At 38.5% G+C, this 12,582-nt stretch overlaps 2 protein-coding genes across 2 annotated transcripts; one reads left to right on the top strand and one right to left on the bottom strand.

Moving 5' to 3' along the window:
* Window positions 1-105: 105 nt before the first annotated feature.
* On the bottom strand, window positions 106-9,081 carry LOC135585359 (ERAD-associated E3 ubiquitin-protein ligase HRD1-like). The gene is made up of 8 exons (XM_065125596.1): window positions 8,926-9,081; window positions 7,954-8,497; window positions 6,210-6,386; window positions 4,993-5,142; window positions 4,693-4,901; window positions 2,744-2,897; window positions 874-1,120; window positions 106-507 (listed from the first exon to the last, which is right to left on the bottom strand). The coding sequence occupies exons 2-8, from the start codon at window positions 8,484-8,486 to the stop codon at window positions 334-336; spliced, it is 1,644 nt and encodes a 547-aa protein (XP_064981668.1). The 5' UTR covers window positions 8,487-8,497; window positions 8,926-9,081; the 3' UTR covers window positions 106-333.
* A 1,115-nt stretch (window positions 9,082-10,196) lies between these two features.
* On the top strand, window positions 10,197-12,386 carry LOC103973403 (uncharacterized). Its single transcript, XM_009387960.3, has 3 exons — window positions 10,197-10,740; window positions 11,181-11,491; window positions 11,730-12,386. Exons 1-3 carry the CDS (start codon window positions 10,576-10,578, stop codon window positions 12,157-12,159), a joined length of 906 nt encoding a protein of 301 aa, XP_009386235.2. The 5' UTR covers window positions 10,197-10,575; the 3' UTR covers window positions 12,160-12,386.
* Window positions 12,387-12,582: the final 196 nt, after the last annotated feature.

The raw sequence follows: 12,582 nt of genomic DNA, 5'->3' as shown, positions 1-12,582 counted from the left end.
ACCGACCACACGAACAGCCACGAGTCTAGAAGGAATATTTGCTCCCAAAAACTATAGAAAGAATAGAGATACAGTCATCAAATTTACGTTAACAAACACTTCATATGCAGTGATTAAATGGGCTTAACCGAGAGGAGCAACTATTAGCATTGGACATTATCAACAAATTTTGCTACAGAAAGCACCAAAACCAGCGAAGCTAGTCATGCACAACACAGTTCAGATGTACTTATCTATCATCTGGTAAATGCTGAGTATCGTACAATTAGTGAATGAACATTGTGAAATTTTTCACCCTCACCCCTTTCTTGACCTACAGAGTCTTGATAGGTCTTAAACTTTTTCAGACTCCTCTTGATGAGCACCATCAGGTTTAGATGTGGCAGCATCAGATGTGATGACCGATTTTCCCTTGAGATCAGCGACGGCAGGAACTACATCTCCGGATGACGTCTCAGACTGGTATGCCGCCTGCTGCTCTAAAGCCTGCAACTGTGTCTGTAGAAACTGGCAAAATGTCCAACGAAGAGAAGGTTTTAAAACCATTATGAGCAATCATATAATTATCTAAGCGACAAAAAAAAAACTACTGCAGATTTTTGCATATTGTATTTCTACAATAAAACCAACTAGTTAAGTTCATGGCATGATATAGTTCTGCACAATAATAGAAAATTCTTCCAGCGGTGACACAAACCTAATGGTGTGGTTGCCACATCTTTTGATATAGGATTGTGTTGCATCAGCAAAAAAATGTTGAAGAGCAATACAGGATACATGCTATGACCTTTTTTTTCCATGTTGGGAGTAAGCTCAAGTTGTAGAACATCAAAGTTGTTGGACTATGTAGCGAATCCCAGAATGTAAATATACCTGAATCTGGCTACGGATAACATCTTCATGTGCCTTCAATAGCGAAAGCTGCACATCTTGATTGCTGGAGGATGTCTGGCTGGAGGCAATGCTGGAATCAGAAGCCGGAAAAGGAATAGATCTAGGATGTGTGTTGAATTGCAGCGATGGCCCAGAAGCCACTGCTTCTCCGGTAGGCTGTTTCATCACACCACTAAATGCCTCCAAATGAGGATTTTCCATGTGATTTGATGCATAACCTGAAGGCCTGAAAGCATATAATAAGTATAATCTCCTGAGCTATTCAACTACCATGAAATGCTGAAATAAAAGACTTTCTGAATAGAATCCTTCAAAAGTTCACATATACGCCACTTTAAATGGTATAGGATCCTCCCCGTTCTGCCATTTTCGTTTCAGTTCATTCCACCTATTCACTGGAGTGGTGCCACCCATATGGACAGATGGAACCTGCAATGGACCCATATTGAGGGAAAGAGGATCTTGACCCACTCAATATCGTGCATCCGAAACAAGGCAAGCTTTGTCCAGGAGCAAACAACCAAGAAGACTATGCCTATGTAAGCCAGCACATTTTATTGTATGAACTTAAAATTGCATGGGAAGGAAGCCATGTTTTTGGTAGAACAAATACATGGGCCATCAAGTGTCAAATTGTTGAATTGATTATCCTCATAGTGCTAAAACCAACAGAGGTCTTAAATTCTTAGCTTCCATATTCTTAACCTATTATTTGCATTTTCTCCATTGTCATGTTTATTTTTTCTACATGCACACAGACCTTTCTTGACCAAAATTTTCTCACAAGTTGCTTAACAAATTACAAGGTGTGCTAATTTTCAACTGTGCATTCATGTATATTCAATTAATGAAAGAAACACTACAATTGTTGCATTACTAATAAACTTTTCCACAGAATATGTATCTCAAAGGATACAACAAGAATACAATATCTTAAACTAATGTAATAATGGATGGACGTAGTCAATTTAAAGCATAAAATCAAAGAATATTGAACCAACAGGCCCAGAGCTCATGTAAAACAAACCAAACTAACTGGCAAAACATATACATGCACCCATACCACAACCAAGAACATTCTTCTCTCCAGAAAAATATAATTTGATTAAACTGAATTTACATTAATGGCATGTTAATCAAGACAACTCATGCATTCTAATTAGTTATGGTTCTAGAATAATGGTGCTAAATTTGGATCTAGCTTGATGAAATTAATATTTGGTAGGACCAAATTTCAGGCAATACCATCCATTTTAGGGGTCTCGCTTGACCACGGTTGTTTTCTCAAAATACTATGATTATGTTTATTAATTCTGATATTACTAGTTCCAAGCAACGTAGCAAAGTATTACTTTGTTAATATACTCAAATCAGTTTCACAATTATCACATAAAACATGTCACTAGTTTGTATAATCACGTAGAACAAAAACAGATGCATTACCCTAATTTCCTACAAACTAGTAAAATAACTTCTTGTGAGAACATTTCAAAGTTAGCACTTATTGTAATTTAAACGCAAGCATCTAGGATTGCTTAATAGAGGTACTACTACAGAAGATTCTGTCTAATATTGCATATATTCTGATTGAAGGCAAACACATGATTCCACTGGCTTTAAGCTGGTTCGTAGATGCATACCAGAAGGAACTTGCTAATTTCCTACAAACTAGTAAAATAACTTCTTGTGAGAACATTTCAATGTTAGCACTTATTGTAATTTAAACGCAAGCATCTAGGATTGCTTAATAGAGGTACTACTACAGAAGATTCTGTCTAATATTGCATATATTCTGATTGAAGGCAAACACATGATTCCACTGGCTTTAAGCTGGTTCGTAGATGCATACCAGAAGGAACTTGCTGGAAGATAACTAAATGATTTCTCATATAAGGAAGCAGCCATGGCAGCAGCTTGAAGCCTTGCTTGATGCCGGCTTAGATTAGCACCTCCTGCACCATCACTGGGACCTTGTGATGATGTGCCTTCCGTTGCTGATCCAACTACAATGAGAATAAGATAACCACAGGTCAACTAAGCACTACCAAAGCAATAGCGGCAAAAATCAGACCTGGTGAACTTAAAAATAAGTACTAGCAATGTAACTTTTTCCATGAGAATAATACAATCTAGGAGATGGTTCATGCCTGTTAACAACAATAAAGAAGGAAGTTAGTAAAAGCACCATACTTGTCATGCAACTAATGGTCGTGATTAGATAAAAAATACATGTCAACTCCAACTGTATCAGCTGCAAACTAAGAATTGAAATTGTCCTTTTAATCTAGTTTTATTTTTTGTAAGGGTGGATCTAGTTCTGTTTGAACTGTACTAATCCAGCAGTTTGGAGTCAATCGTGCACTGATTGGATGCTTAAATAGTCAAATAATTATCAGATAATGGACATTAATACCTACTATTTATCATTCATGGTGACTAAAATTCAACAGAACATACCATATATACCAGTCCTAACTGGACTGGTACTTCAGAAAAGATCCTTTTTCATATTCCATCATCAGAGTCCTAGCATGGTCCAAGTTCCATCTTATTAAGTATTATATTTAGTGAGGACTTTCCTGGAATTAGCAAATCAGTAGATATAAAAAATGTATATCTCCATTTTTTTTCTCTCCGTTTTCTGCTTTAGTGTTCTCACTCTTCATATCTCACACTAAAGCATATTAATTCTTAAAAATTTAATTTATGCTTCCATATCCTCTGGAGTCATCAGTTGTACATCCATTGGTATTAAAGCTTCAGTCCCAAAGCTTCTTTCACTGTTTCAACTTTGATTTGGGGTACCACAAGCAGATTTAAAGTAAAGTGAAATATAATGTCAACCTACACAAAGGAACCAGCTGAAGGGCATATTAAGTTTTTGAACCTAGATGGAAGCAAAAATGCCAGGAAGAATTGGGAAAACCATATCATAGACAATTGGATGCCCTTTTCAATTATCATTGCAGATGGGTGAGCAAGTTGCTAAAAATGGTTGGTCAAATAAAAAAAAGGTGAAAATGCTTACCTAAGACTTGGAAACAACAAAAAAAAGTTCACTTAATTGTTGCTGCCCACATTATGACTAATATCTCAACAATTATTGGTAGGAATCCAGTTTAAATTAGGTAACTCAGATGCATGCTCCCCTGAAAATAAAGAAATAGCCTAGCAGAACGATGAGGGGGAGGTGGAAAGGTGTGTGGGACTATTTTCACCGTCAAAAGTGACAAATATTTACAAAATTCACAAAGTCATCATTTTAACAGATTGGCTGATAATTCTTCAGAAAAGGTCCAGTGAACAGAGTAGTTGATTGTCTATAGAATATACAAAAGATACCAAGACCAATGGACTTTTAGATAGGAAACCAGATGTGAATATGGCTTGAACTTTGAACGGACAAACATAAAGTGATAACTACATACAGCATATTTAAAGCAGCCCTGCATCTGTAATATGGCTTATTCCTTTGCTAAGAGACATGACATAATCAAAGAAGCAATCCATCTGCAATTTGACTTACTCCTACAATGAGAGGCCAAATCTCTATAAAGTATGCAATTAGTCCACATGTGGTTTATGTCTACAATTATGCTTTGTCCACTTTTTCGGTCAAATCACAAGCAAAAGAAAAGAAAACATTGGTCCTTGAAGTTCTGAAAAAAAAAAGTATACAATGACTTTATTCCTTCTCAGAAGAATGTCTCCATTTTTATGGTTGCATGCAGCTCAATTTGTACATGGAAGTAAAAGAGTAACATGGATATCTGAGGCAAGCAAGCTCAGAAACATTACCAGGTTGATTAGATTCTGATGGAGTTCCATGATGCCTAGCTGATCCAACTTGCCCATTTTCAGGAGGGACAACCAAAGCTCGGCAAGTAGGGCAAGTATGTTGTCGCTCTAGCCATGACCTTAGACAGTGCACATGGAAAAGATGTCCACATAGCAATTTCTTGGCTGTAACCATCTCCTCACGACATATAATGCATGTTGCATCAGTTCTGTATTAAGGTAATGGAAGGCACTAAATAAGAAAAAATAGTCAAAAAAGTTTTGTAAACAATTTAAGAATATGTGGAGTAAATTGCTTACGCATTAAGTTCTTCTTGTGTTGCATCAGGGAAACGCTCATTCATATTTGATGTAATTTTGCGATAACGAACATAATCAGCAACACGCATTCTGAAACTGCGAAATGTCTCATACAGCTCACGGATCAAGTGCAATGGAATACCATAACTCCTATTACCAACAAAAAAGTACAATTCAACCAACAAAAAACAACTGTATGACAGCATTTATGAAAAGCAAGTTAGAAGTACTTTCTAAAAAGCAACATAGATTTAGTAAAACTTGGTTACAATTGATATTAGTTATGGCACTCTAGGGAAAAGCAGAAGAGTAGTCATATGCACAAAAGTCCTTTTAGTAACCAGGTTGTGTTTTGCATTGCTCCTAGAATGAGCAAGGATTTCATAACACATAAATGAAAGCAAGTTGAATATAGTAAACAAGCACAAATTTGTTGTAGCTGAAAGTATAGAATTGATTGCCTTCCAAAAGCAAACACAAATGAAAAGAAAAATGAAGAGATAGATAAAATTAATTAGTTCCTTAAGTTGTGTACAGTAAGTCAATTTACTGAACTTGTAAGATTGATCTCCTTCAGCCGCATCCAGAGTTCAAGCACTTGTTCTATGATAAACTTTGGCAATCATAATGTTTAACTTCCACATTCACAAATAGAAAAAGTTAGGATGCAACCATAATATTAGCATGCAGTTCATGGGTGCATGCCAATGAACCACAACTGAAATCATATACAGTTGATCGCATGCTCATACCATGCAAACCAGTGCCATCAAGCTACTTGCACAGTTCGTAGGTGCTTGCTAAAGTATTATTCCTATGATACAAAACCAAAAGATCAGCATGTTACAACACGCAATGACAAAGGCATATACAATGTACAATGGGGTTTGATGATGATCAGCATGTATATTGACAATGCTGATGAGGTTTTAAAGTATTTCATGTTAGTGTTCATAATGTAAACCTGGACCAATGTTTCTATGGGCAAGCAAGACAAATAAACAGTGTGAGGAAAAATGTTCAACACTGTTAACTACAAAAGCAAACAATAATATCACAAAAAAGTGAAAACAGATCAGATAAGTAATGGAGTCATTTATGTGCAGTGAGAAAGAAGAGACAAATTATTTAATGCTTTAGTCAACTTAGAGTTGGGAACTCAAAAATATGTTCTCCAGCACAGCCATACATGAAATTAAGTTTAAGAAAGTACTTACAGAAAGATGACTAGGAAGAAAAATATGTATAAAGACAGGTGAAGAAGGTCCCGTACAAGCTCGAGATAAAATGTATAAACAGCCTTTCTCTCCCATTGGCCTTCCATAAGCATGTCACTTACATAGAAAATATACTTCACAAATGTAGATACGGTTGTTGTCGCTAGGATTGTGTATCTGGAATACCATCACAATAATCATAGGTACATACGCCACAAACAAAATGCAAGATTTCAATTGAATTTAACATTCAAACAACTGGCAGTTTGTTGGTCACCAACAGATAGAACTCTCTGTGGCAGCTACTAAAAGATGTTGCTAGAATATGGATGGATAAATGAGTCGGATACAAAGCCAATATCAGTCAAAGATTATACATCTCTAATAGGATAGAAACCCTATTTTATCAAAAGATGCATGAAATTAAGAGAAAAACATGCAGTTTACTAAAGCCTATTTGTCGAACAGTTTGAAATGTAGTTCACCGAGACTCAAATAATAGCAGGATTCTAACAAAATGTGAACTGTTTACTTAACAGTCGTCAAGCTTCGCCCTACTTTTTCAGTGGAAAACAACAAATTCATGCCAGATCCTTGAATTCAGGTAATAATTCAGTTGCATCATAGTAAAAATTGAAACCATGAAAAACTATCACCATTCCAGAAGGTATTATTACTGTATGCTCTCGAACTGCTGGTGTTATTTCCATTATATGATAAAGCATTACAAGAAATTAAACCTCAGTTTGTCCTACTTCTCAACCCCTAAATTTCAAGGAAAACCTCTCCTTTCACCGTATAGATCAAAATCATTATTAAATGTGATTAGCAAATCATTTGTTTTCTTTATTGATGAAAAATAAATAGTATGAGCAACCTGCTTTAGTGTAGTTAATTCCATCATTGAGAATCTCATCTGTTTCATAATGAACGTGATGAGGTTCCAAAGACTACAAACAAAAACAACAACCCTTCTAAGTTCAATCTCTATATATGTTCTACTTCGTTGATATTTCCCAACACTTCATCTTACTAGAAGGTGCCCCCAACAACATTCCTCAGATCATCACAAGCTTTCTTGTCGGTGACAATGGGTCTTCTTTGGTATTCCTTTCTATCGTGTCACTTCTTGCACAAAATATGTGACATTGTCATCCCAAAGATGAAAGAAACGATATCGTAAGATATCACCCATCCCAAAGATGAAAGAAACCATATCATAAGATATCATTCTTCTCACCATATTCTTCCAGGTCATAATCTCCATCCACATTTAACAGAGTACAAAAAGACCATTTAAAATAATACTTTTATCAGGGATTTTCCATACTCAAGCTTCAAATCAACATAGATACTTAGGCTTGTTACCATACAAGATTTGTAAGTGCATAAGATATTATCATGGCTTAACAGTCAATAATTTGTACATATGCCAACAGGTAATAAGAAAAGAATCCTCTTGTAAATTTTAGATCAAATGTGAAACAAAATTCAATTATTCGGCTTTAACGTAACATGCCACAACTCGGTCTAGGTTGTCATCGTGTTGGTTTATAATAAGCACTAAATATACAGAATAATTAAATTAAAGAAACCGGCAAAGAAATGCAAACAAAGTATGTAAATCTTTTGCTGCAGACAATGTCTGATTCGATTAACTTACTCTAATGAAAAGAAGAGTGCGAAATGTAAACAAAGTATGTAAAGCTTTTGCTGCAGACAATATCTGATTCGAGTAACTTACTCAAATGAAAAGAAGAGTGCGACCGATGCTTGCCGAGTTTGAATCAGAGACCTCAAAGAATTGTACAAGAAAAGACAGTCGAGGATTAAGAGGAAAATCATGAACGAAACTATCCGCATATGGGACAGCGGAGAAACAGAGGGCGTTGTCTCAATATATTCGACTCTCTTCTGGGCCAACCAATGCAAGGCTTTGATCAAGAGAAGAGCTGTAACCATCGCTAGGAAGGTAACAGAAAAGTCTTGCCGGAATATGGTGATTGCAAATAGTATATCCATGACCTCCCTCCATGATTGTTCATTGAGCCTTTCGACTTCTGCTTCTCTGAGAGAACCAAGAAACAAACGCTTGACCAACTGCCACATTATGCACATGATGACCAGGCACATGTTCAAAAGAAGCACAAAGCATATCTTGGAGGTGGAGAGGTAGACCAGGGCAGGATAGAACTGCCCTCTGCTGCTAAATGCATAGTAGATCGCGCTAATGGTAGCCAAGAAACTAAATCCAGCATAAGTTTCGAGCCTCATCATTTTCCAAGAAGCTGCCACGACAATTACATGATAAGATAGTGTCTCTACGGAAGGACAAAAAGAAGATCATAACCAAATCCGAACACAAAAAAGTCTAAATAACGAACCGCAGAACCAGCAGGAGAAACATGGTCTTCGAGAAACAAAAGTTGCAATTTCTCCAAGAAAGAAAAAATTCTCATGCATATAAACTACGAGATGCGCAACTTATATCATCTGGACCTTCGTTTGGACCAAATGAACGATGCCAAACCACATCAGATCCCTAATACCAACCCAAAATCAAATTCCTAAACAGAGTAATTATAAAAACCTCAATTTCAGTGACAAATCATCCGTCACTTGCGAATCAACCAAAAATCCCCAACTTGCGTTTTTCCCATCATCAGCATCCAGAAATACACAAATCGATCAAAAAATACAAGTAATAACAACTTACAGAGAGATTAAATATGCGGATCCGAACAACTGAATAGAACCAAGGGTATAAATTCAACGAAGAACACTAGACCATCGCTCGCAAAGAAGGCGAAGGATGGATAGGGCTGACGACCGATGGGAAACGAGAGCGGTCGCAGGGATCCGAGCGACGCATAAAAACTTGGGAGTGTCCGCCCGAATTCTATTACGCGTGTCGCGACGAGTCATCTGTCGACGCGTGTCCAAGACGTGACCGGAGCACAGAACGGGACGGCATATTTGAGTTATATTCTCACCGGTATTTACCCTTATAATTTATCATATTTACAAATACGCCCCTCTGGATCGAGACTCTCCTTCTCCCTATTTCTATAAACCTTCGTAAAAACGAATATTTATAGTTATGTTATTACGAGTATTTACCTAATTGTGTGTTGGCTTTAACTCTATAGCTTAATTTGATTGGGGAATCAAACAGGAGGGAACCGATAAAGTGGTATATCTTATGAACAACAAGATTAGGTTGGGTCAACATTCGTTATTCTAAATATGACAGCTTTGACCCCTCGTTTGACGACCCATATATAAGCACAATTTCTCTTTGTCTCGCAAGAACATCTCCGATTTTGCAGGTTTAGATTTTAAATCGTTCAGTTTCGAGATTTTGATTCGAGCCAATTTGGTCGATTAGGTTGTATAACCGGAGTTCATATCCTTAATATGATTTGACTTGCATCTTTCTTAAACACGTTGGATTTGGATATAAATCCTTTTTTTTATGTTATTATTGAGTGGATAGAATTTGGGATGATATATTATTATTATTATTCTATGACGTATGCACATCTCAAAGCCGACACGTTGTCATGGGACCAACAGCCGATTTATTTATAGCGTCAACTTCGCCAGGGTAAGGATTGGGTGCCTTTTCCTCGAGTCCCTTTTATCCGATGGTATTCAAAATCCCCTTCTTATTCGTGGCTCGCATAACCATCGTTTCTTTTTTCTAAATAGGTCCTCCGACTTCTTTATATTTGATTTTAAATGAGGGGAACGAGATCGCAACGAACACCGCAGATGAAATGGTCTGCGAATAGCCCTCGCCTACCGTTGGATACATATGTGCACGATAGTCAAAGCGTGAACCGTCGTTGCTTTAATATTCGTGAAACAATGATCGGGCGGTGGATGAAAAATTATGACCGCATATTGTTTATATGCGGCGGTAATCCTTCAAATAATAGTTTTATAGTTTTCGTTCCGTATAATTCAAATCTCGCGACGGGTTTTTCCGTTCCTCCGCCGAGTGCCGGAGGCCTCGCCTTCTGCCGCATCTCTCTCTCTCTCTCTCTCCCCCATACCCTTACTTTCCTGTGAATCATGGCTTGAATTTGATTCGTTTCTTTTCTCAATTCATAGTTGATTCGTTTCCTTTCGGGTAATTCTTCATCCGAGTTTTGAAGGGATTATTGAAGTTGACGCCTCTTTCGTTTTTTCTCCAAGAATTAGTTGGTGTCGATCCGGTTGGTGGTGGGTGAAAGGTCGAATCTTTGCAAGATGGGAGCCATGGTATTATAGGTGGTGGTGGTGGTGGTGGTCGAATTTGGTTTTTGCTCGAGTCGATGAGAATTATGGGCTGTTCATAGGCTTGTTCGGTGTTTGGATCGACATGGGGTTCGATTACTACGACATACTGAAGGTGAATCGAAGTGCCACCGATGAGGATCTCAAGAAGTCTTACCGGAGGCTGGCGATTCGATGGCACCCGGACAAGAACCCAAGTAACGAAGAGGAGGCCGAGGCCAAGTTCAAGCAAATCTCTGAAGCCTACGAGGCAAGTTGCATCGATATATCCCTTTCTCTGATTGCTCTTACTGAGTTTTCTTATGATTAGCCGCGGACTAGTGCGGAGATTCCTTTCGGGATCAACATTTCGTTGTTTCGGTAGGCATGATTCCTTAGTTTGATCACAGGAAACGATTAGGTCTGTGGAAGCGACACTCATTTAGTTTAAGATATAAATTCGATAAAGATGTCTTCTGCATTAGTGTAATCCTCTCAGAGGCATTTGAGCTTCCTCCCAGCTTCGACATGCTCCCGTAGAGCATTTTTCTGTCCAAAGTCCGAAATTTTGGGAAAGCTGACCTTTTTCCCTGTCTGAGAGAGAGGAGTAACTCTGTATATTGTTTACGATGCCTCATGAAGATGATTCCATCAACAAGAAATAGAGATCAAGCTGGGAATGTTCTTACCTTTCAAGACTGTTTGGTTCAGGTACTAAGTGATCCTCAAAGACGGGCAATATACGATCAACACGGAGAAGAGGAGGAGCCGAAGGGCGTGCCTCGAGATGCCGAGGACATATTTACCGAAATCTTTGGAAGCAGTAATCCTTTTGGTTTCGAGTCCATGAACCGTACAAAGTCTACGAGGTTTCAAGCAGATGGTAGTGGCTCTGCTGCTCCTGCTGCCCGGCCATGGAAAGCACCTGCCGTGGAGAGAAAGCTGGCGTGCAGCCTCGAGGAGCTCTACCATGGCACAGAGAAGAAGATGAACATCTCTAGAAATGTCATGCAACCTAACGGGTATAAGCTTCTTCCAAATGGAATAAACTACCTAGCTAGCTAGCATTGTAATCGAACCTTATTCTTCGCTGCCAATTCCAGTCTTCATATATGTCGTCGTCTGCTATGATATGAATAGTAGGATCTATTGTCTCTCTGTTTGAGTTGTTCGTTTGGCTGCAGATCTAGAAATAACTTGTGCAAGTTCATAACATTACATGCAAGTTTACTGACTCTTCTTCCTGTCGGTACAACGCAGACGTACGGTCCCAGAGAACGAGGTGTTGACGGTCGAAGTGAAACCAGGGTGGAAGAGGGGAACCAAGATAACGTTTCCAAACAAGGGGAACGACAGACTCGCTGCAGATGTAGTCATTGTGATCGACGAGAAGCCTCATGATGTTTACAAGAGGGATGGCAATGACCTCGTCGTCCACCACAAGATCTCGTTGGTGGATGCACTAACAGGGACCAGGATCAACCTCAAGACCCTCGACGGGCGCGACTTGGTGATCGAGATGACTGACGTGGTGAAGCCTAGCTATGAGCTGGTGATCCAAAGCGAAGGGATGCCGGTCGCAAGAGAGCCCCGGAAGAAGGGGAATCTGGTGATCAAGTTTGATGTCAAGTTCCCTTCGAGATTGGCACCGGAGCAGCGTGCAGCCATCAGACGCATTCTCGGAGGATGATTGCCGTGCGAAAGTAGGTTTGTGTTTGTGTTCTTCTGTGGCGACACTAATATTTCTCTCGTTTCTAGTGCTCATAGTATCCCTCCCTATCATTCATTATGTTTTGTTGAAAAGATGTTGTCTCTGGAATGTTTTCTGATGTAACAAACAGTGGTTATAAACTCAAATGCTGTAATTCTTACATGAAGTGAGATGGAATCCCAAGGGGTTGATCTCAAACTTGAGCAGATTAATGGCTTCGCTTCATTTATCACATCATATTATAGAAGCTCAAGTATTCACAAACAAGAAACAACATTATAGAAGCTTAAGCATTCACAAACAAGAAACAACATTATAGAAGCTTAAGCATTCACAAACAAGAAACAACGAACTTGCCTGGACCAGGGTAACGAGCCACTGAGGAAAGGTGATCACTCCCAC

The sequence above is a fragment of the Musa acuminata genome, chromosome BXJ1-3 (genome assembly GCF_036884655.1).
Source record: "Musa acuminata AAA Group cultivar baxijiao chromosome BXJ1-3, Cavendish_Baxijiao_AAA, whole genome shotgun sequence".
Lineage (NCBI taxonomy): Eukaryota > Viridiplantae > Streptophyta > Magnoliopsida > Zingiberales > Musaceae > Musa > Musa acuminata.
This window is presented reverse-complemented; position numbering and strand designations above follow the sequence as displayed.

Coding starts and splice junctions, on each gene's coding strand:
- LOC135585359 (XM_065125596.1), bottom strand. CDS start 8,486: ATGATGAGGCTCGAAACTTATGCTGGATTTAGTTTCTTGGCTACCATT. Junction 6,387..7,953: donor GCACTCTTCTTTTCATTTGA/GTAAGTTACTCG, acceptor ATGGTATTCCAG/ATACACAATCCTAGCGACAA. Junction 1,121..2,743: donor CTTCCAGCAAGTTCCTTCTG/GTATGCATCTAC, acceptor ATATGCTTTCAG/GCCTTCAGGTTATGCATCAA.
- LOC103973403 (XM_009387960.3), top strand. CDS start 10,576: ATGGGGTTCGATTACTACGACATACTGAAGGTGAATCGAAGTGCCACC. Junction 10,741..11,180: donor AAATCTCTGAAGCCTACGAG/GCAAGTTGCATC, acceptor TGTTTGGTTCAG/GTACTAAGTGATCCTCAAAG. Junction 11,492..11,729: donor AATGTCATGCAACCTAACGG/GTATAAGCTTCT, acceptor GGTACAACGCAG/ACGTACGGTCCCAGAGAACG.